This window comes from Cyprinodon tularosa, unplaced genomic scaffold (assembly GCF_016077235.1).
Source record: "Cyprinodon tularosa strain WSP-4 unplaced genomic scaffold, ASM1607723v1 ctg634, whole genome shotgun sequence".
NCBI lineage: Eukaryota > Metazoa > Chordata > Actinopteri > Cyprinodontiformes > Cyprinodontidae > Cyprinodon > Cyprinodon tularosa.
In genome coordinates, this window is record NW_024039379.1 from 283,131 (window position 1) to 305,342 (window position 22,212).

Genomic DNA, 22,212 nt, shown 5'->3' on the forward strand with positions numbered 1-22,212 from the left:
GAAGGAAAAAATGTTTTAGGATTATCTATATTTTATTTACCTGTAGGTTTGTTTTTTTTTAAATAAGCGCCGGAAATAAATCTGTAAGGTTTACTTCCTTAAATGGGGTTTAAAGTAAACTTTTTCAAAGTTATCGGCTTAGACTGAGGTAAAACACTCATCTGCTCATCCTCTGATGGATTTAAAGGGGGGGGTTTATGGGGTAAGTTCCTGGGGGCCCCATAAAACTCTGTTTCCATGTATGGTTAATACAACTATTCCTTATTTCTGCACATTAATTATGTTTTTGATAAAAATCCTTTGGCTAAAATGCCATCAGAACGCTGATAATATTAATTGTGTCTCAGCCCCCCCCCCCTTCAGTGTCCACCATATTGGATCAGTCCATTTGCTGCACATGTTCAGAAAGGTCCAAACAGACAGCAGCAAACCATTTGAAAACAAACCATGCAAAGAGCAGTGTTGCCAACTTAGCGCTTTAGTCGCTATATTTAGCCACTTTTCAGACCCCTCTAGCACTTTGATTTCTAAAAAGCTCCTAGCGCCAAATCTAGAGACTTTTTTCTGCTACTGGAGACTTTGGAGACAACATCTAAAAGCAGCGAACTCTGCTCTCCAGAGCGAGTAGATTGGTAACCCCGCCTCCTGCTCTCCTCTATCTTGTCTGCTGTCATGATTCATGCAGCTATTATTTCATCCAAATGAAAAATGGAGAACAGATAAGCAGATCATGGCTTGTCTACAGTGAAAAGAAGGACTGGGTTATTTACTTTGGCCTTTTTGGAAACACAGGAAGGAGCAATCAGCTAAGTGAGCTTAGTGCTTGGAAAAAATCTTTCATTCCTTTAGAGACAGCATGAAAAGTCAGCTGAGTACAAAACATAGAGAGGAAAACAAGAAGAAAAGGGACAAGAAGAGAGGGACACAACCTAGAACAGATAATGGATGTCTATTCTATTAACATTTCTACATCTGGAGAATGGGGCTGATCTATGTGTTCTCCATTCAGAGGGCCCCCAGCCTGTCTTTGCCAAGGGCCCCAAATTTCCTAAATCCGCCCCTGAATTTAAAACAACCATCATCAGGAAACCAGCTCAATATTTTCTCTTTAGAATGACGTTTGTTGAATTTAACTTCAATTAAATTACAAAAATCTAGATTATTTTGGAAATAAAATCAGAAGTTCAGGCGATAGGTGGGAAGAAAAGTCTGATCATCTCCACTGATTTAACGAGTTTAACGTCCTTCAGCTCTGACCTCATCTTTAGACCAACAGCAGAAGGTTTGAATGAAGCTGACAGGAAGCAGCTCAGACCTCAGATCAGAGAAAATCACTGTTGTTTCATTTTAAACCAGTTTAGAAATGTAACTTCTAATGAAGATGAACCTTTCGAAAACATTTGGGTTTGATGGATCAGTAAAACTCTACTGTTATACAAACATGAAACCAGACGGGAGGAAACAATGAAAACCGAACCCGCAGGCTGGTTGGACCTGCTGGACCAGAACCACAGAGAATCTGGAGTTCATGCAGAGTTCAGGAGGATCTGCTGCCCATATTCAGCCTCATTTACAGTCAAATTAAACTTTAAAACACCTGAAATTCATCTTAGTTTTACAGAATCCAACCAGCATAAAGAACCAGTTTTCTGTTTTTAACTTTAGAAAACTTTATTCTCAGGTTTGTTTGTTCATTAAATAAAAAAATTTTCTCATCTCATTAACCAAAAGCTGCTGGAAAAACTTCCTGCCTTTAAAAACTGCACTGAAAAAACGTCTTAGAATAAGTGCTTTTACCTTTAATTTGAGCAGGTAAATCACATGATCTGCCAACAGTTTCTTACTCTTAAAATAAGATAATTAGATAATATGCACTTGAAATAAGATAATGTAATTGTTTGTTCATATTTTAAATGTAAATTATCTTGTTCCATTAGTAAAGTGTATTACTTGTCTCCTCAATTTAAGAGAAAATGCACTGATTCTAATGGGTCACTGTTTGTAAAGTTAAGCAGTCAAATATTAGGAGCAATATTTATGCTTATTAACGTGTTTTAAGAGAAAAATAAGGGGGTTATTTATTTCCAAAGTTATTTTTTCACTATTTTATTCATTAATTTATAAAAATCTTAATTTCTTAAATAAGAATTTAGGTCTAAACTAAATATTTAGATTGAAAATTGCATGTCTAGTTTGTTGAATAAATATTTAGCAAATAATTAAATATTTATTTAACAAATTTAGTATTCAGCTGCACATAGCTAGCTAAATATTTAGCTAAAAAAATCAATATTATTTAACAAACTTAATATTTAGCTGGCACATAGCTAGCTAAATATTTAGCTAAAAAATCAATATTATTTAACAAACTTAATATTTAGCTGCACATAGCTAGCTAAATATTTAGCTAAAAAATAAATATTTATTTAACAAACTTAGTATTTAGCTGCACATAGCTAGCTAAATATTTACCTAAAAAATAAATATTTATTTAACAAATTTAATATTAAGCTGGCACATAGCTAGCTAAATATTTACCTAAAAAAATTAATATTTATTTAACAAACATAATATTTAGCTGCACATAGCTAGCTAAATATTTAGCTAAATAATAAATATTTATTTAACAAATTTAATATTTAGCTGCACATAGCTAGCTAAATATTTAGCTAAAAAATAAATATTTATTTAACAAATTTAATATTTAGCTGGCACATAGCTAGCTAAATATTTACCTAAAAAAATTAATATTTATTTAACAAACATAATATTTAGCTGCACATAGCTAGCTAAATATTTAGCTAATAAATAAATATTTATTTAATAAATTTAATATTTAGCTGCACATAGCTAGCTAAATATTTAGCTAAAAAATAAATATTTATTTAACAAACTTAGTATTTAGCTGCACATAGCTAGCTAAATATTTAGCTAAAAAATAAATATTTATTTAACAAATTTAATATTTAGCTGCACATAGCTAGCTAAATATTTAGCTAAAAAAATTAATATTTATTTAACAAATTTAATATTTAGCTGGCACATAGCTAGCTAAATATTTACCTAAAAAAAATTTATATTTATTTAACAAACATAATATTTAGCTGCACATAGCTAGCTAAATATTTAGCTAAAAAATAAATATTTATTTAACAAATTTAATATTTAGCTGCACATAGCTAGCTAAATATTTAGCTAAAAAAATTAATATTTATTTAACAAACATAATATTTAGCTGCACATAGCTAGCTAAATATTTAGCTAAAAAATAAATATTTATTTAACAAATTTAATATTTAGCTGCACATAGCTAGCTAAATATTTAGCTAAAAAAATTTATATTTATTTAACAAATTTAATATTTAGCTGGCACATAGCTAGCTAAATATTTACCTAAAAAAAATTAATATTTATTTAACAAACATAATATTTAGCTGCACATAGCTAGCTAAATATTTAGCTAAAAAATAAATATTTATTTAACAAATTTAATATTTAGCTGGCACATAGCTAGCTAAATATTTACCTAAAAAAAAATTATATTTATTTAACAAACATAATATTTAGCTGCACATAGCTAGCTAAATATTTAGCTAAAAAATAAATATTTATTTAACAAATTTAATATTTAGCTGCACATAGCTAGCTAAATATTAATTTTGTTAAATAAATATTTATATATTTATATCATAAAATATTTGAACCTCTATATTTATTTAAAAACAACATATTGAAAACTAAATATTTAGTTTGAAGCTAAATATTTTTTTAACAAAGTAAGTTTTTTATAAATGAATGAGAGACAGTAAAAAAATTACTTTGGGGGGGTGGGGGGGGGGGGGGGGTGGGGGGGGGGAATCAACCTCAATATGTTTCTCTAAAAACATTAAATAATCATAAATATTGCTCCCAATTTCTGACTGCTTAACTTTACAAACGGCGCCTCATAGATAAAAAAAAAAAAGGCATTTAATTTTCTATTTTTTGCAGTCTGGAGCTTTTGGCATCGACCTTTTTAAACGTATCTGTCGTGATGAGGCGTTTTCCAGACGCGTGGTTAGAGGAGCAGAGGCAGGATGTGATGTCAGAGCAGCAGCCGTGCAGCATGCGTTACGCAGCATGATCAGCAGCGCCGCTGCTTCATTAAACAAGGAGCAGCTTCTGATAAAAATCGCTCACCTCTCCTTCTCTCTTCTGGATGTCGTCCGCTTTGTCTCCGGCGTACGCCGACTGCAGACGGACGGCGTCTTCCTGAAGCTGCCGGACCTGCAGCAGAAAGAAGTTCAGGTCGGTTCGAGGCGAGCAGCTGCAGGTGTTCCCTCCCGTCCAATCAGAGGAGGGCTGGATCCTGACCCCTACCTGCGTCCCCAGAGCCTGAATGTCGTGCTCGAAGGTGGTGTGCATCCTCTGCAGGGTCTCCACCGTGTTCTGGTCCCGGCCCAGCTCCTCCGGGAGCTTCTTTTGTTTGTCCAGGATGCGGTTCAGGATCTCCTTGGCGTCGTGGTAGAACTTGTGGAGCTCGTAGGAGGCGGCGAGGATCTGCGTGCGCGTGTCGATGAGCTCCAGCAGGTCGGCCCAGGCCTCGTTCAGGCCGTCCTTCCACTCGGCGATGGTGGCGGAGTCGCTGTGGCCCGCGTTGATCAGCTCGTCCGCCTGCTTGTTCACGCCGTCCACGCGCTCCTGGCCGATGTTCCCGGTGTCACGGGCGAATTCTCGGAATCGCTCCTGCAGCATCTGAAGGAGAAGGAAGATTATCTTTATGACCGGAATCAGAATAAAAACAATAAATCCTAAACAGGAAGATTCAGGTCAGCTTCAGGTCCATCGCTGCCTGTTTTTAATTAAGTTCAGGAAAATTCTTTAATCTAAACTTGACGAGTTTCCTCCTGACGATATTTAAAATAAGAAACAGAGATATTTCATCAAATAAATTTTTTTAACATGATAAACAAATCAGGTTCTGCTCATAAAAATACCTAAGGGTGTACACTGTACGCTTTTTGGGATGTACAGCTTTGGTTAGTTTGCTCAAATGTTCAAAGTTTTACTAGCAGCAGCTGCTGGAGTTGGTTTAATGTAACATTAGCTGCTGGACGCGCCTCACCAACCAATCAGAGCAGCTGATCTGGGAGCTGGCAGGGAGTCAGACGCAGCACTGCTGATGCAGAGCGCTATGATCACTCCTCTGAAACAGTTTATTAACGCCTAAATTAACTTCAAATGTAGAAACCTGCCGGCACAATATGTTGGCTTTTATTATCCTGCTGCCTGCAGTTTGTAGCACAGACCTGAAAAACGCTAACATCTACTTCCAGCCGCCACCAACAGGAGGGGAAAACCCTGGAGAGGCGAGCGGGCCTGAGGCAGCTGCTGCTGGGGATTCCCAGTGACAGCGCAGCGCTGGTATGTGGGGGTCTGAGGTAGCCTGACTCCACCAGATGGATTTGCTCCGCATATCCATCTGGAAACCTTCCGTTGAAGTAATTTTGGGAAGGGGCGAAAATACTGGTTAGCTGATTGGCCTATGTTGGTGATAGACGGGCCAAATAAACCAATCAGATCAACGAAGCATATGACATACTAACAGCCAGGCTACTCTTGCTGAAACCAGTGGGGAGAAGAGCAAAAACATCTTTTCCTCTGAGAAAAGCCTCCAGAGCAGTGTTTTGCTCTTCTTTCAGTGAAGAAATACTCTGTAATTCCCATAAAACTTGCTCGATAGCCACGCTAACGCTAGTTTCATCGGCTGAAGCCGCCATGTTCTTTAGACTGAACTGTCGCGCTTCTCGTTGCGTCACACCTCAACCCGCCTCAAAGCCAACGCTGATTGGACGTTCGTTTGGTGAACGGCTCCAAATTTTCTTTAACGAAAAGTAGCCAGACTGATTAGCGAGTGAAATCTTGAAAGCTCACGAGATCAGGATGGTCTCACGAGGCTAGGTCTGAGCGGCTCCCACAGAGAAATAATCTTTGAAGGCAGGATGGTAATCTGGATGAACTGACTGCACAGACCATGTTTTCAGGAAGACTTTCTCACTTCAACATAGATTCTAACTACTTTCTACCCGCTGATCACAGCTAATATAGCAAAGCTGCTCTCTGGCATCAAACACAGGAGCAGCAGAAGCATCTGGACTCACTTTACTGGACGGCTGACCTTAATGAGGATCAGAGATGAAGCAGCAGAAAATTCTCTGATGGCGTTCAGTGTGAACGTAGCATCAGACTTTTTCAATTAACCTATGAAACATAATATTGTGGCTAAAAATGATCTCAGATCCTCTTTATGAAATTTCCACCACTAATCAAGCACAAATACCCATAATCAGGACAAAGGTAGTTGGAAGAAACCTCATGATGCAGGAAATCATGTTTCAGAGTCTAAATGTCGACATTTTCCAAGGGAGGGAACCACCAGACCCCTAAACCCTAAAGATGTGACAGACCAAGGCGTGTTTTAAAGGAAAAGTCGCTCATATTCAGAATTCAAACTTCTGAAAGTACTAATTTAATTTATTGAACAGTATGTAAGCATTTCATATTCGGAGCAATTTTTATTTGAATGTACTTTACTGGAGGCATCCATGTTTGTCAAAGAACACTACTGCCACCTACTGGTTAGTGACATTGTCACGGTGCGGTATCGGCTGTTGATCAAGTCCCAGTGCTGTATCTGGTGTTTGTCACAACGCGCTATTATCCAAGTCATCTTGAAAACATTCTTCTTCCAAATGTTGGCTACATATTACAGGTTTTTTCTCTGGCCAGAAGTTCGATGGCAAATCCTCCCTCTTCAAGTTGGCGATCCAACGACCAACCCGTCCGTGGAGGATCGGGAATCAGAAAGGTGGAATAACTCTTTTTTTCACTTTTACCCGATGTATTCCAGCATCCAGCTGCCATGCACGTGGGCATTGTCAGTTTCACTATAGCTCTGGTGAATTTCAATGGTGAAGTCCTCTGGAAATCTTCAATAATTGTTGTTGATTGCAGATGCGTCTAGTAGTTCCCATTGATTTAGCTTGTAAAGCGGGGAGAATGGCGCTAGGCTTACCGCACCGTGACGTCACTGCTGGAAGATGGCAGGAGGGAGGGGCTACTATACTTGGGCAAAAATGGCCGCTCCCAGACTCAGTGATCACGACAGATTTTTTTTTCTTTTTGTTTTTTATTGATTAAAGCAAAATTAATTAAATCCCTGTGAACGTATTAATTTTAGGTATAAATAGTAATCCATTAATCATTCTTGGCTGAGTGGACTTTTCCTTTAAATAATTCAAAAAACAGAGGATTTAACCTTAACTTAACTGAATATCTTTCTTCACAGTGTGAAAATAAAAATGTCCAAATTTCACCTCTAAAACAATCTTTTCCGAACAGATTGTGAGAAATCCAAGTTGAGCAGAAAGAAAACCTGAAACTCTTTCTGTGCTTTAGGAGCTTCTGATCCGATGCTCCTCAAACTGAAGGTGTGTTCTCACCGTGACGTGTTCGTAGTCCTGTCCCAGCTCATGGGACCCGGCCACCACCTCCCTCTCTGCGATCCACTGCTCCAAGTCGTCCACCTCCCTGTTGAGCTGGAAGAGTCGGAAACGCTCGTCCAGCTTCCCGCGCCGTTCTTCAGCGAGGTCCTTCAGGCCGGCGTACAGCTTATCCACCTTAGACTGACGCATGCCGATGCGCTCGCTGCAGGAGGAGCAGAGCATCAGCATTTGGTCCCCGGAGCTTTTCCCTCTAACAGATCAGAGCCTCACCTGTCAGGGTGGCCTGCAGCCACCAGGCCCCGGCTGGTGCTGGACAGCTGGTGGACGGTGTCGGCGTAATCCTCCACGGCCTGCTCCAGGATCTGGTGCTTCTTCAGCATGGCCACGGAGCTCTGCTCGTCCTGCGACACACAGACACGCCGTAAAGGTGAACTGAAAGGTTTCATCACAACAAACCAGCAACGATCGCAGGAGGAAACGAGAGCGAAACGTGGAAGTAAAATGAAAAGTAAGAGAAGAAACATGAAAGCAGGGAAATTACAACCTACTTCAAAAGGAAACTGAAATAAAAATCAGGTTGAGATAAATGAAACAAAGTTAAACAGAAACAGCATTTAGAAAAAAAACCAGAACTACTGATTGAGACCAAGTTAGAGAAAAGAACACTGGAAAAAATCAAAATCTAGTCATTTTTTCTTAAAATAAGTGCATTTGTTCTTATATTGAGGAGATAAGAGAGACATTTTGCCAATGGAACAAGACAATTTACACTTAAAATAAGAAAACATCATTGCATTGTCATCTGTCAAGTGCATATTATCTAATTATCTTATTTTAAGAGTAAGAATACTTATTCCATTGGCAAACTATCTGATTGACCTACTCAAATTAAGGGTAAGGATAGCACACAGGAAAAACAATCTAAAAATAAGAAAAAATGTCTTAAAGTGTATTTACCCTTAATTTGAGTAGCAAATTGACTCTTAAAACTTTTAAAATAAGATAATTAGATAATATGTACTTGAAATAAGACAATGCGATTGTTTTTTCTTATTTTTAACGTAAATTGTCTTGTTCCACTGGTAAAATGTTTCTTTTAGCTCCTCAATCCAAGAACAAATGCACTTATTTAAAGAAAAAATGACTTATCTAGATTTAGATTTTTTCCAGTGCAGGACGGATCAACTCAGTTGCTGCATTTTAGGTTTTTGAAAGCTGAAATCTGAGCACCAGAGGACGAGAACGTTCACATTTTGGACAAAGAAGACAGGTGGTTCGAGAGGGGCATGAAGGAAGCCATCTATGTTAAGAAAGAAAAACCAAACGACCCCCTTTCCAAAGGGGGGGACCCGTTCATCCGTTTCTATTTGCATGTTTTCTAAACTAAAACCAGGCTTTGTTGGGCTGCTGGATAAAACCTGGAACTTAACGCTATTTCTGACATTTTGAATTGAAAAAGCAGTCAGAATGGAGCGCAGACTCTAAGCCGCACAAAGATGCATTTCTGCACAAGAACAGCTGGAAGAGCAGAGTTTGTCTGAGTTGAACACGCAGTACCGGATCATTCTGGATCACTTTCACCCCCCGCCTCTGCTCCCATGGTCCAGCTGCGGTCATGCAGAATGTGAACCGCCGCACGCCAGGAGGGCGGCATGACCAGACAGGAAGCAGCAGCACAGTGATGCATTTTAAAAGTCTGACTGACCACTTGCTAACATCTTTATTTAGTCTCTTCATCAATAAAAACTCACACCCATGAGTCGTCATGTTTTTACCATCAAAGATTCATCTTTAGCTCGTCAGTTTTCGTTATCGTCATAAAAAAAAAAAGGAGCATCAACGAAATAATCTCATCGTTGACACAAAGAAAACTGTTTCCTGGTTGTTTTTCCTGAATTCTAAATCCTAGACTTTCTACCTTTTCCCATCAGTGAGACCCAGAGGAAGCGGAGATCTCCTCTCACCTTGGCCTTCTCCTCTGACATCATGTACAGCTCCTGCTCGCTCATCCAGGCCTCGGCCTCGGCGGCGTCGAAGTAGTACTGCTGGGCCTCGTGGGCCTCGCTGAGCCGGGAATGCCGCTTCTCCGTCTCCTTCTTGATCTGATCCCACAGCGCCTGCAGCTCGGTCAGCCTCTGGCGGATGGGTTCCGCCGTGGGGCTGTCGGCCCTCAGAACGTGCTGGCTGCGCTCAAAGATGTCGTCGAATCGAGGCTGGTGACCCTGGATCTCCTTCTGCAGCGTCTGCAGATTAAACAAAAACAAGGTTTTTTATTTCTACCGACAAATAACAGAAACTTCCCTTCATCTTCAGACTGGAGTTTAATGAACGTTTAGTCTCAGAAACTTTCTTTCCTACATTCCAGGAAAACAATTATTGGAGCTTTGCTTAATATTGTCTTCTCCAGACATAAAAAAAATGGAAACTAAAACAGAAATTATTTGGTCTGAAAAACATTTATTGCTCTAATAGTTGAAGATGCCCAAACTCCTCAGCATGTTTTTCCTTTAGGAGATTTATTAGTGTTGCGCCGATGCCATTTTTTGGCCCCGATACCAATACCCGATACATGGCTGTGCAGTATCGGCCGATACCGATACCATAATAATGTAAAACAATTGCCATCATGGCTTTGTCAAGCTGCTGCCTACCTTTGTGAAGCAGGAAAAAATCTAATACAAAGTGAATATAATAATAAATATAAAAAGTTTTTATTGCCTACCAGGAGTTGGTGACAATAGTTGAATAAACTTTTGGCTCTCAAAATTGTATCGGTGCCCTATTTGTTGGTACTCGCCGATACCGATACCACCATTATAGTGCTGGATCGGGGCCCCGTCCGATACTGGTATCGGTATCGGTGCAACACTAGTATTTATTGGATCATTTCAGCTTAAATGAGGAGAATAGAGCCTCACGTTTCCGTTCCGACTCTTGAAGGAGGCGGTCACATTTCCCTGCTGCTCCGGTTCCTCCCTAGCCTGGGTGCCATTCCGAACTTAGTCCCGCCCACAAAGTTTGAGGTCAGGAAGTTCGGTCTGGCTCTGCTCCATAGTAGCGCGAGTATGATCGCCCACCCTCTGGCGATCCAATCAAATTGTCAGGGCGGGCTTTATACGATGATGGACAGATGATCAACAGTAACGTAATCAACCATGTGACCAAAGTGCGCTTGGGTGACAACAACAAGAGAGAGTTTAGGTGAGTAGATTCTGCTATTAGGTCTGTTCTAGAAGATATCGACAGCAAATTAATTTTAAAAGAGGAACAGAGAAACGCGATCAAGGCTCATCTTCTTATTCTAGGCGTGCAACTGCACGCTTTGATTTTTGTTGACAACAACTATGCCTGGCTTAACATACGTCACGCACTCCGTTGCTCTTATTGGTTGTAGGTCTATCCAATTGAGTGCAGAGGCATTTTTTATCCTGGTTCGTTCAAAACACGCCCCATAATCACAGCTCTATGGAGCAGCATCAGACTCATATTCTGACTAGAATTGAGTCGGACTACGTCAGGCTAGTTCCTCCCTGCTCTGTCCCTGCTTTGCTGTGTTTTGTCTTTTCTGAGCCACTTCTTCATAATTCAAACCATGGATCTGATCAGCTGGTCTTTCAATGCAATTGATCAGATTTTCTCAACTGAAAGACAGGGAAACGGGAACCCTTCCTGTCTTACCAGGAAGCACTTTGTGGGATACGCCATGGACTCCTGCAAGGCTTGCAGGATGGTGTGTTTTGCAATGTATTCAGTGGAGGATGTAGAAGACGTTTGGCAGTTTGGATTTATGATACTCGGATTTCTCCTGTTTGAATTTGGAGGAAACCTGATATATCTACAATTACAGAGGATGTTTGCGGGAATTTGTGCACTGATCAGGCTGAAGCAGCGGTTGACGCCCTCAATAAGGCTGTGAATGAGCAAGATCAGGAGCTGAGCCGTATGTGGGTGCGACTGAACCCAGGCTGGCTGCTGTGGTTGAACTCAAAGGTGACAACATCTTGGATGCGGAAAAGCCCAACAAATATGGAATATTGGATTCGCAATGTAGAGCCGGCAAGAAAAGACTGAAGGCTGAAGGAAATTCCTGTGCAGCCTGCTCTCAAAACAATAAGTGTTATTCTGGATTCGGCCTCCCCCCTTATCAAACCTCCCCCCGGATGGAAATTGAACAAATTCAATCATAAACAAACACAACCAGAGATGGCAAAGTACTCACTTTCCGTACTTGAGTAAAAGTACAGATACTTGTGTTAAAAAATACTCTGGTAAAAGTGGAAGTACTGATTAAACTTCTTTACTCAAGTAAAAGTAACAAAGTACAGGCTTGTAAATTTACTTAAAGTATAAAAGTAAAAGTAGAAACTACTTTTTTCATGCTGTTGCCTACATTTTAAATGGATGTCTGCCAATAGGACTAGATCTCCGTTGTGTTCATTTTCAATCATCTCGTCGTCCATGCTACTTTGCTAACGCCACCGCCACCAAGCTGCAATGATTTGCCGCCAATGAATACCGCCGAATCTGTCCATTCATCTTGTAGTGGTGCGTCAAATGCAACGTAGATTCCCATCCAGTTAGATTGAACTTGGTATTGATGACGTGAAAAATACTAACGGTAACTCCATTGAAATGATTCAAAACTAAAGTAACGAGACAATTTTTTAAAATGTAAGGAGTAGAAAGTACAGATATTTGTGTAAAAATGTAAGGAGTAGAAGTAAAAAGTCGCCATAAAAATAAGTAGTAAAGTAAAGTAAAAATATCAGAAACATCTACTTGAGTACAGTAATGAAGTATTTGTACTTCGTTACTTCCCATCTCTGAACACAACCGATGCTCAAATGTCTGATTGACCTTAAATGTGTCTCCAGCCTCTGATGTGACCCTCTGCTGAAATGTTTGTCTCCTGCTTATATTTTCTTCTGCTGATGTTTTTTATGATATCTCAGACTGTATCCTGTCAAGGATAAAGTGTGAAATATGCTCTCCCCACACCCCCCCTCCCTCCCCAACGTGGCTCTATCTTTCCCCGTAGATAGAGGCAGCGCTACAGAGAACCGCCTCACAGTGGCGCCCTTGGCGGCCATAAAAACACACCGACGGCAGCGTTCTGCGGCACACATGGCCTCAGTAAAACGCTAAAACGCTGTTTCCACGTTACCTGGTTCTTCTTGATGAGCAGCTGCACCGTCTGCAGGTTGTGTCCGTGGTCAGTAGATGTGGCCAGAGGCATCCTCTCCTCCACCCAGAGCTGGAGACACACAGACACATCGTCATCGGAAACTGGACTCAGGCACCAGGTTCTACAGCAGCATTAATTGCTCTGATGCTGCAGGACGTCCACATTGATGGGAGGAAATAATATTACTTCAATTGCAGCTGGACTACAGGCCGCCGTCACACCTTGCCAGTTTATCCAGCATATGCCTGACGTCCCAGCTTCTCCTAAAACGCTGGCATGCGCTGAACTTTCTATGTATTTTTTCAATTCTGGGCATATAGAGCAGTGTTTTTCAATCCTGGTCCTCAAGGCACCCTGCTCTGCATGTTTTGGATGTTTCTGAGGTTCAGCACACCTGATTCGGATGATTGCAGTTCAGCAAAGCCTGATAATCTGCTATCAATTGATAACAGGTGTGTGAAAGCTGGGAAAAATCTAAAACATGCAGGGTAGGGTGCCTTGAGGACCAGGATTGAAAAACAGAGTATAGAGTATTCATAATGAGTCCAGAACTTATTTCCAACAACAGCCGAACTTATGTATATCGCACGGCAGCGTAACGCCCAGGAAATGATGCACAAGCAACATTTCAGGGGTGCCGAAGGCAGAGACGGAGCAGATAGAGGGAAACTTCAGCATAAAGAAGGTTTACAGTAAAACCGGCTCTTCTCTAAAAGCAGAAGCAGCATAAACTTCAGCTCCTGGTTCCTTTCCTGCACCGTCCTCCCACATCAGACTGAGCCGAGCAGTGAAACTCCCCACTTACGATCTCATCCTCCACGTCTCGGTTGAACTGGTGGATCTCGCGGGACGCCATCAGGTTGTCGCGTCTCATCTTCAGAGGCGCCAGCAGCGCCTGGAACTTCTTCTCCACGGTGATCCTCCTCCCTTCCACCTCGTCGGAGCCTTTCCCCTCCTGGCTGAGGGCCTGAGACTGTCTCTGCAGCTCCTCCACCTCCTTCTGACGCACCTCCACCTGGCTCTCCAGCATCTGCAGGAGGAACATTTTAGTTTCTAATCATCATGAGGCAGCATGAATGAAACACCTACGGGTGGAGATGGGGGGGTTAAAATGTTCTCAGATTAAAGGAAATAAAGAAGCAGATATTCTATAAACAAAAGTCCATCAGGGAAACCCACTCCTCGTCTGCAGCCAATAAAATGTGTTTACCTCCGACTCAGAGGAGGAAAAGCAATAAAGTCAGGTCCGTCTGCAGGAGGCAGAGTGATAACGTGAGGAAGCATCACATGGAGGGAAATAATCAGCAGGAGTCTGGACTGGAGTCAGAACCAGATCACCGCTCCGCCTGCACGGCTCAGACGGGACAAACGGAGGAAACAGCTTCTGAAGCTGCAGCATCGTACATCAGCGGGGCTCCCACTCAGTCTGCAGCATCACTGGACTGGGAACCAGTCCCCTAAACGTCCAACCTGCAGCTATCAGAGCCCCCCCACCAACAGCAGGACCGTTTAACATCAGAGATCCTTCCTCAGTGAGAGGAGCCCCAAAACACAACCGGATTACATAACGAGCATCCGCGGAGCGGAGTGGGAATTACATAACAACGGGTTCCACTTCCACTCACATGACTACAGTAACAGCAGCTTCAGCTTCCAGGAATTTAAAGGGAAAACGACCAGCGATGATGTTCAGAAGAAACCAGGAACCATCATCAGACCTAAATCCAACCTAATGACACTTCCTTAGATCTCAGGTGTTCATTAAAACATCGACCAATCACAGGGCAGACGGTGCATTTAACTGTCTGAAACTAAAACCCAACAGTGTCAGTCTATAGACACCCTATTATACCACATTAACCAGTCAGACTGGCAGGAAACATCTTTATCTGCTAACATGAACTTAATGCTAAATGCTTTTCATGTTTTAATTGAGATTTATATTTTTAGCAGCGATGGATTTAATGAGTCATCAGGCTGAATGCTGAAGGATTAAAGGGGATTATGCATCTAATTTAGAACGAAGGCTTCGAAAACCAAAAGATGAGGAACTCAGTTTGAGTCACATCTACAAGCAGCTGGATGTGTCACTAAACTACAAAAACGATCTAAAAATAAGTCAACATATCTTAAATTAAGTGTATTTACCCTTAATTTAGTTGGTAAACGAGGTAGTTTGCCATGGAATGAGTATTTTTACTCTTAGTATAAGATAATTAGATAATATGCACTTAAAATAAGACAATGCAATTGTTGTTTAATTATTTTAAATGTAAATCTTATTGTTCCTTTTGCAAAATGTCTCTTTTATCTCCTCAATTCAAGAACAAATGCACTTATTTTAAGAAAAAATGACTTATCTAGATTTCGATTTTTTCCAGTGTGAAATTAAACTGAAAAATAAGTATTGAAAATGTAATCACTTTGAAATAGTAATGTGAATTTTTAGCTTGAAGACAAAATAACAGATGAAATTTCAACTGTGTAGAAATAATGACAATGAATTTTTTTTTAGGTGGAAAATGTTTTCTGAATATATTTTAACACTGAAACAGTTAAAACAAAAAAACATTTAAATTTCAGCGGCATTTTTAATTCAAATCCCCGCGACACAGATTTACTTCCATAGATGTGTCACTAAACTGCAAAGACAATCTAAAAATAAGTCAACATATCTTAAGTTAAGTGTATTTACCATTAATTTGAGCAGGTAAATAAGATGATTTGCCAATGGAGTGAGTATTTCTTCTCTTAAAATAAGATTATTAGATAAAATGAACTTGAAATAAGACAATGCAATTGATTTTTCTTTGAAATGTAAATTGTTCTTGTTCCATTTGCAAAGTGTCTCACTTAACTCTTCAATTCAATGACAAATTACTTATTTTTACAAAAAAAATACTTATTTAGAATTGAATTTAAACGCTTCATATATCTAATCCAAACAAGACTAAGTTATCTCCCTGAAAACAGACTTAAATGCAAAATATACTTCAAATAATTTGCTCTTAGTTTAAACAGCTAAGATGATCTGCCAATGAAATTTGTTTTTTACCCTGAAAATCAAATAATCAGAATTATGCACTTGAAATAAGATATTTCAGCAAATCTTTTATCTTGTTTTAAAGGTAAATCATCTTATTCAATTGGCATATTGTCTTACTTACCTGCTATGAATAAGGCTAATAACACCTATTTTAATAAAAATTAAAATATGGAGCAGTCAGGTTACTCCTACACTTTAAAAAATGTAAATCTCAATAAGTCATTTTTTTCTTGAATTAAGGAGTTAAGTGAGACACTTTGCTAGTAGAACAAGACAATTTACATTTAAAAGAAAAATCAATTGCATTGTCTTATTTCAAGTGTATAATATCTAATTATCGTATTTTAAGAGTAAAAATATTAATTCCATTGGCAAATCAACTTATTTACCTGCTCAAATTAAGGGTAAATACACTTAAATTTTGACTTTTTTTACTCATTTTTAGATCATTTTTGCAGTGTAAGAAATTGCACTGCAAAAAAGAAATCTAAAAAGTCATTTTTTCTTAAAATAAATGCATTTTTTTTTCTTGAATCGAGTACACTGGAAAAAACGATCTAGATATAAGTCCATTTACCCTTAATTTGAGTAGGTAAATGAGATAATTTGCCAATTAAATTGGTATTTTTACTCCTAAAAAATAAGATATTTAGATAAAATGCACTTGAAATAAGACATGGCAACTGTTTTTTCTTGTTTTAAATGTAAAATGTCTTATTCCATTGGCAAAATGTCTCTTTTAGCTCCTCAATGAAAAAACAAATGCACTTATTTCAAGAAAATAATGACTTATCTAGATTTTGATTTTTTCCAGTGTAGGCAAATGAGACACTTTTCAAATAAAATGAGAAAAGAACTATTAGATTGTCTTATGTCAAGTGCATATTATATAATTATCATATTTTAAGAGTAAAAATACTAATTCCATTGGCAAACTATCTTATCTACCTGCTTAAATTAAGGGTAAATTAAAGAAATGTTTACTTATTTCAGGATAATTTTTGCAGTGTGGAAAGGTCTTTGCCTCCACCACAACAAATTGCCAAACGCTTAAAATAATTCATCTAGCAGCTGAATCAGGAAAAAAGAAATAATTTCTGTGTGTTTCCCTTTTTCCACGGTGTCATATACTCACCTGCTGCTTCTTCAGCATGATGTTAACGGAGGTGAGGTCTTTGCCAAAGTCGTCGGACTGGAGCTGGCCGTCCAGGCCGGTCAGCCACTTGTCGAGGTCGGCGCAGCTCTGCGTGAACAGCTCGGCCTTGTTGGCATCAAACAGACACTTGGCCTTGGTCTGGGTGGTGGACTCCAGGACCTCCCACATGGTCTTCAGGGACGCCAGCTTCTCCTTCACCATGGCCTCCGTCTCTGGCTTCTCTGCTGCCAGCGCCTGGCCGTCCTGCAGCAGAACGTTCACAGAAACATTCAGCAAATGTTTGGTTCTTTAAGCATGACAGAAAAAAGAACTAGAGTTTAGGTAAACTTTAATCTGATTCGAACAGAAAATGTCTCCTGGGCAACATTAAGACAAAGTTCATCAAAGTGGAATAAAAGAACCTGAAGTCAGATAAGATTGAAGGTAAGTTTTTTCTTTAAAGAAATAAGATATCCAAGGTAGTATAAACTATCCAGAATAACTTAGTTAGCTCAGGCTAGTTTTAGATGCATAAAAGAAGATATAAAAGTAAAAAATCAATCCTCTGGACTTTGTTTCCAAGTTTGAAGACGTTTCTCTTCCATCCAGGAAGCTTTTTCAATTCAAAATGTCAGAAATAGCGTTTAGTTCCAGGTTTTATCCAGCAGCCCAACAAAGCCTGGTTTTAGTTTAGAAAACATGCAAATAGAAACGGATGAACGGGTCCCCCCCTTAGGAATGGGGGTCGTTTGGCTTCTTTGTTAGCCTGCAATGCCCCATACCTGTCTATGTCTCTGAAAGGGGGGACGTTAGAGGGAATAGTTGGCCTGGCTGAAACAGGCGAGGTGTTTTGGTCCCCTCTATGTGATTATCATCGCAACCCCCACCCCCATAGAGCGGACCATAACGCTATTTCTGACATTTTGAATTAAAAAATCTTCCTGAATGGGAAGCGAAACATCTTCAAACTTGCAAACAAAGTCCAGTGGATTGTTTTGTTTAGAAACGTTTTTTTTTTTAAATTCCGTAAAAATTCAAAAAATATCCACTGGACTTGGTTTCCAGTGGATATTTTTTGAATTTTTACGGAATGACTATGACCTGGATGACTGAGAATCTTCACCAGCAAAAGAAGATATAGTTTAAACATAAGGTCAAATATAACAAGGATACAAAGTTAAAGCAAACTCACAGCAAAGCTAAATTAAACAAAGGTTTGCCAAAAACAGATAAATTAGGAAAATATAAATAAATCCGGAATAACAAGGCTAAGCTAGCATAACAGCCATTAACACAGGCTAAGCTACAAAGGAACAAATTAGCTTTGAATATAACAAATACCACGCTGAATTACCTTTACCCAAAACAAGGTTATAACAGAGAAATGTCAACAAAGTTAAATCAAATTATTAGCAGCTAAGTTTGCCCAATTAAGAAAGGATGGATAAAACAAACAAGATCATTTAGGGTCCTTCCTATGCTATATCTACATGCTCTCCTCACTCAGACGATCATTACTATGCAGATGACATGCAGCTTTATATTACAGTCAATAAATCACAAGGGATTATGGAGCAACGGAAGTCCTGGATGTATAAAACTAGGTACATTTCCTTTGAACAAAAAGGAAGAGTGTTTTAAAGTTAACATCCAGGTTCATCTATCGTTCTGCTCTGCTTCATTCTATCTCTATTCTCCCACTCTGCAGAATCTGTTAGTTCAATCTCTAACGTTCTGCTCTCTCTGCTTTTTCTCATAGTAGCTTCATCTGGTCTGTTCCTGTTTGGCTGTGACTCCATCCTGGAGAGAAATATCAGCTGTGCTGCTGCCATCAACACCTTTGTTTCTAGATGTTGGAGCTTGGCCTGTTTTCCAGTGTAGTCCTGTTTCTCTGACTGTGACTAACTGGATGTGCTCTCTTCATCCTCTGACATGGGAGCTGGCTCGGAGCTCGTCTGCCTGGCTGTGTGTTTCCTGGACGGGGCCGCCTGTGGAGCTCGTTGACAGTTGCCTTTTGTATCTATGCTTCTTTTTCTATGTCTGCTTCTGTCTCCTTGAACCCCAGTGGGCCTCAGCAGATGGCCGCTCACACTGAGCCTGGTTCTGCTGGAGGTTTCTTCCTGTTCAAAGGGAGTTTTTCCTCTCCACTGTCGCTACAAGCATGCTTAGTGTGAGGGAATGTGCCTTGAGATGACAGGTGTTGTGAATTGGCGCTATAGAAATAAACTGAATAGAATTGAATCTAATCCAGCTATAAACATGGGCTCTACATCTGGGTGTAGTGATGGACTCAGACAGGAACAAAGTCGGCCTTCTGTCACCCGAAGAACATCTCCAGGATTAAAGGACTAATGTCTCAGCAGGACCTTAAAAGACGAAGACTTCATGCTAAACTAAGCTAGCATCATAAAGACTATATCATCAAATATTAACTCCATTTAGAAAAGATTTTAATTCAAATGTGTAAAAATGCGAAGCTTTTACTTCCTGCAGAGATAAAGCTTCTGTTCAAGCTTTCCGGACCTTTTCAATCTTATCCAGCCACTCCTTGTTGGACTGCAGCTCTGCCATGAAGGCCTGATGTTTCAGCCACTTGCTGTGGAGGTTCCTGGCCTCGTCGTACGTCAGGTCCTGGGCGGTCAGCATTTTCTCGTTGATCCACAGGGACAGCTGGGGACAAGCAGATGGTAAACGACCGACCGGGACATCTTTACCGTCACATGACGGCTTTGAGCTGTGAACACGAGGGTTTCACCTCTTGGCAGTCCTGCAGGAACTTCTGCAGGTCTCTGTTGTCCTTCAGCTTCATCAGCAGATCTTTTGCTGCCTGTCGGTTTTTCTTGTGTCTGAAAAACAAAACAGGAACACCAAAGTGTTGACATCAACTACGTCTCTTCAATAACTTTTTACAGACCAGTTCAACCTTGGTGACAAACACCTCAAAAGACCAAAGAAGATGTTTTATCAAGAAGAACCTTGGTCACCTCTGGTCGATGGAGTCCACCTTCTCCTGAATGCGCTCGGCGTTGATGTTGCCGTCAGTAACCAGGCGGCGTCCTGTGTCAACAACACCGCTGATCTTTTCCTCACTGGCATCCATGGTGGTCATGAAGTCCTCCTGCTTCTTGATGGCGGCCTCGGCCCCCTCCAGGGTGGTGGGCATCTCGGTGTGAGCCAGAACATACTCCTGAAAACCAGACAGCCGAGTGTCACCCAGTGTTCAGAGAGGTTCAGCTCATTGGCCTCATGTTGAACTTCAGCGTCACTTTTATACGCGGGTTTTAGTAACTCGCTTAACACCTTCTGCATCAATCAAATCAATAAGAATCAGTCAGACAGGATTATCCGCAGCATTTATTTTCTCTTTTTTTGTCCGGATAAACCACTGATCTCTATTTATTCACTGGATTCCTGAAAAAAGTGAAGCCACCGTCCGCCATGTTGGTACTCCCAACTCCCAAGAAGTTGCGCACTAAATATTTCTACCTGTGCAGCATTTGGCTGCAAAAACAAGCTGCTTGCCGGCTATAGGAAGATGTTCCACAGGTAATGCTAGAAATATTTTATTTATACTCCGTTTGTGTTTCATGGGTTGTGTACTAATGAACTAATATGATGTATAATGTGTGATTTATCGATTATTAACTCTTGCTAAAGATCGTTCCAGATAAAGGTCATGTTGTGAAAGAGGCCTGAACAGCCTCTATCACATGTTTCTTCTAAACATGCGTTCTTGGAACAATTCAATTGTAAAACAACCACATGCTTTGTTTTAACCTATGTACTGAGGTTTAAAGTAAGATCATTGTGTTTCCCTTTCCCTTAGTTAAACCTCAGCTGGTGTAATTAGGGACATCCCCTGACTTTAATAAGCAAGGAAAAAGCTGAAGACCGGCAGAGTGGGTTGGAGATTTGTAAACTCTGCAGTCTCTTCCTGCTCTCCTCACGAGTAACTAAATTAATTGTCTCTGTGCCTTCTTTCTTTCCCTGTATGTATGTATAATGTTTTAGGTGCTTAGACCTGAAAGGTAATTTAGAGTCAGTGGATGAACTAACCAATAAATCCATATATATGCCAATCCATATATACTATAGTATAATATGTATATATAGTATGTAGCATAACATTAGTCTGGCTATCTCAGACTGACTGGAAGACATTGACTGAGTTAGCCATTGGGTCTAACGTTAGAAAATAGAAAGTAGAGGAAATAGAAAGTTATTCACTGTGAAATGTTAATGTAGTAATTCTTTATTAAGTGGCTGATGCTCTCGTTTTTGTAGTGTTTGCATTATTTCTTATTTGAAAAGTCATGAGCTGAAATATTTTGCATGTTATGATGTTATGTTTGATGGAAAAAAATCAACTCAAACATTATACTACTCCTTTCAAAGGGGCAGCACAAACTGAATACTGTGAGTACTATTTAATAAAGATGCCAGTTGGGGACCTGTGAGGCGTCTGTTTCTCAAACTAGAGACTCTAATGTACTTATCTTCTTGCTCAGTTGTGCAACGCGGCCTCCCACTTCTTTTTCTACTCTGGTTAGAGCCTGTTTGTGCTATCCCCTGAAGGGAGTAGTACACACCGTTGTAGGAAATCTTCAATTTCTTAGCAATTTCTCGCATGGAATAGCCTTCATTTCTAAGAACAAGAATAGACTGTCGAGTTTCAGATGAAAGTTCTCTTTTTCTGGCCATTTTAAGCGTTTAATTGACCCCACAAATGTGATGCTCCAGAAACTCAATCTGCTCAAAGGAAGGTCAGTTTTGTAGCTTCTGTAACGAGCTAAACTGTTTTCAGATGTGTGAAAATGACTGCACAAGAGTTTTCTAATCATCAATTAGCCTTCTGAGCCAATGAGCAAACACATTGTACCATTAGAACACTGGAGTGATAGTTGCTGGAAATGGGCCTCTATACACCTATGTAGATATTGCACCAAAAACCAGACATTTGCAGCTAGAATAGTCATTTACCACATTAGCAATGTATAGAGTGTATTTCTTTAAAGTTAAGACTAGTTTAAAGTTATCTTCATTGAAAAGTACAGAGCTTTTCCTTCAAAAATAAGGACATTTCAATGTGACCCCAAACTCTTGAACGGCAGTGTGTATAGAATCATTTATGCATAATTTGCAAATAGGAAAATATTATAGCATTAACAGACGTGTATTTGTAATTCAGTCTTGATGTAAAATCTTGAAATTATATGTAAAATGTAATTACCATAGCAATGTCATCAATAGATGTATATTACATGTACATCATTAATTTAGCACATTTGGCTCATCTGTATTATTCTGCACCATTAATACATTATTTTTATAGTTATGGATTTTATAATATGTTATATTACAT

General features: G+C 39.7%; 1 protein-coding gene across 3 annotated transcripts in view; it reads right to left on the bottom strand.

The window, feature by feature from the left end:
* The window catches only part of LOC119798721 (spectrin beta chain, non-erythrocytic 1), a 141,264-nt gene that overhangs the window by 25,116 nt on the left and 93,936 nt on the right, over positions 1-22,212 (bottom strand). For all 3 annotated transcript variants that reach the window (XM_038308294.1, XM_038308293.1, XM_038308296.1), the window contains 11 exons: positions 19,835-20,037; positions 19,606-19,696; positions 19,374-19,520; positions 16,851-17,114; positions 13,475-13,699; positions 12,649-12,738; positions 9,449-9,727; positions 7,755-7,885; positions 7,482-7,686; positions 4,360-4,734; positions 4,180-4,266 (listed from right to left, as the gene is read on the bottom strand). In XM_038308294.1, coding sequence (XP_038164222.1) covers positions 4,180-4,266; positions 4,360-4,734; positions 7,482-7,686; positions 7,755-7,885; positions 9,449-9,727; positions 12,649-12,738; positions 13,475-13,699; positions 16,851-17,114; positions 19,374-19,520; positions 19,606-19,696; positions 19,835-20,037 — 2,097 coding nt within the window. The remainder of the gene's footprint in view (positions 1-4,179; positions 4,267-4,359; positions 4,735-7,481; positions 7,687-7,754; positions 7,886-9,448; positions 9,728-12,648; positions 12,739-13,474; positions 13,700-16,850; positions 17,115-19,373; positions 19,521-19,605; positions 19,697-19,834; positions 20,038-22,212) is intronic.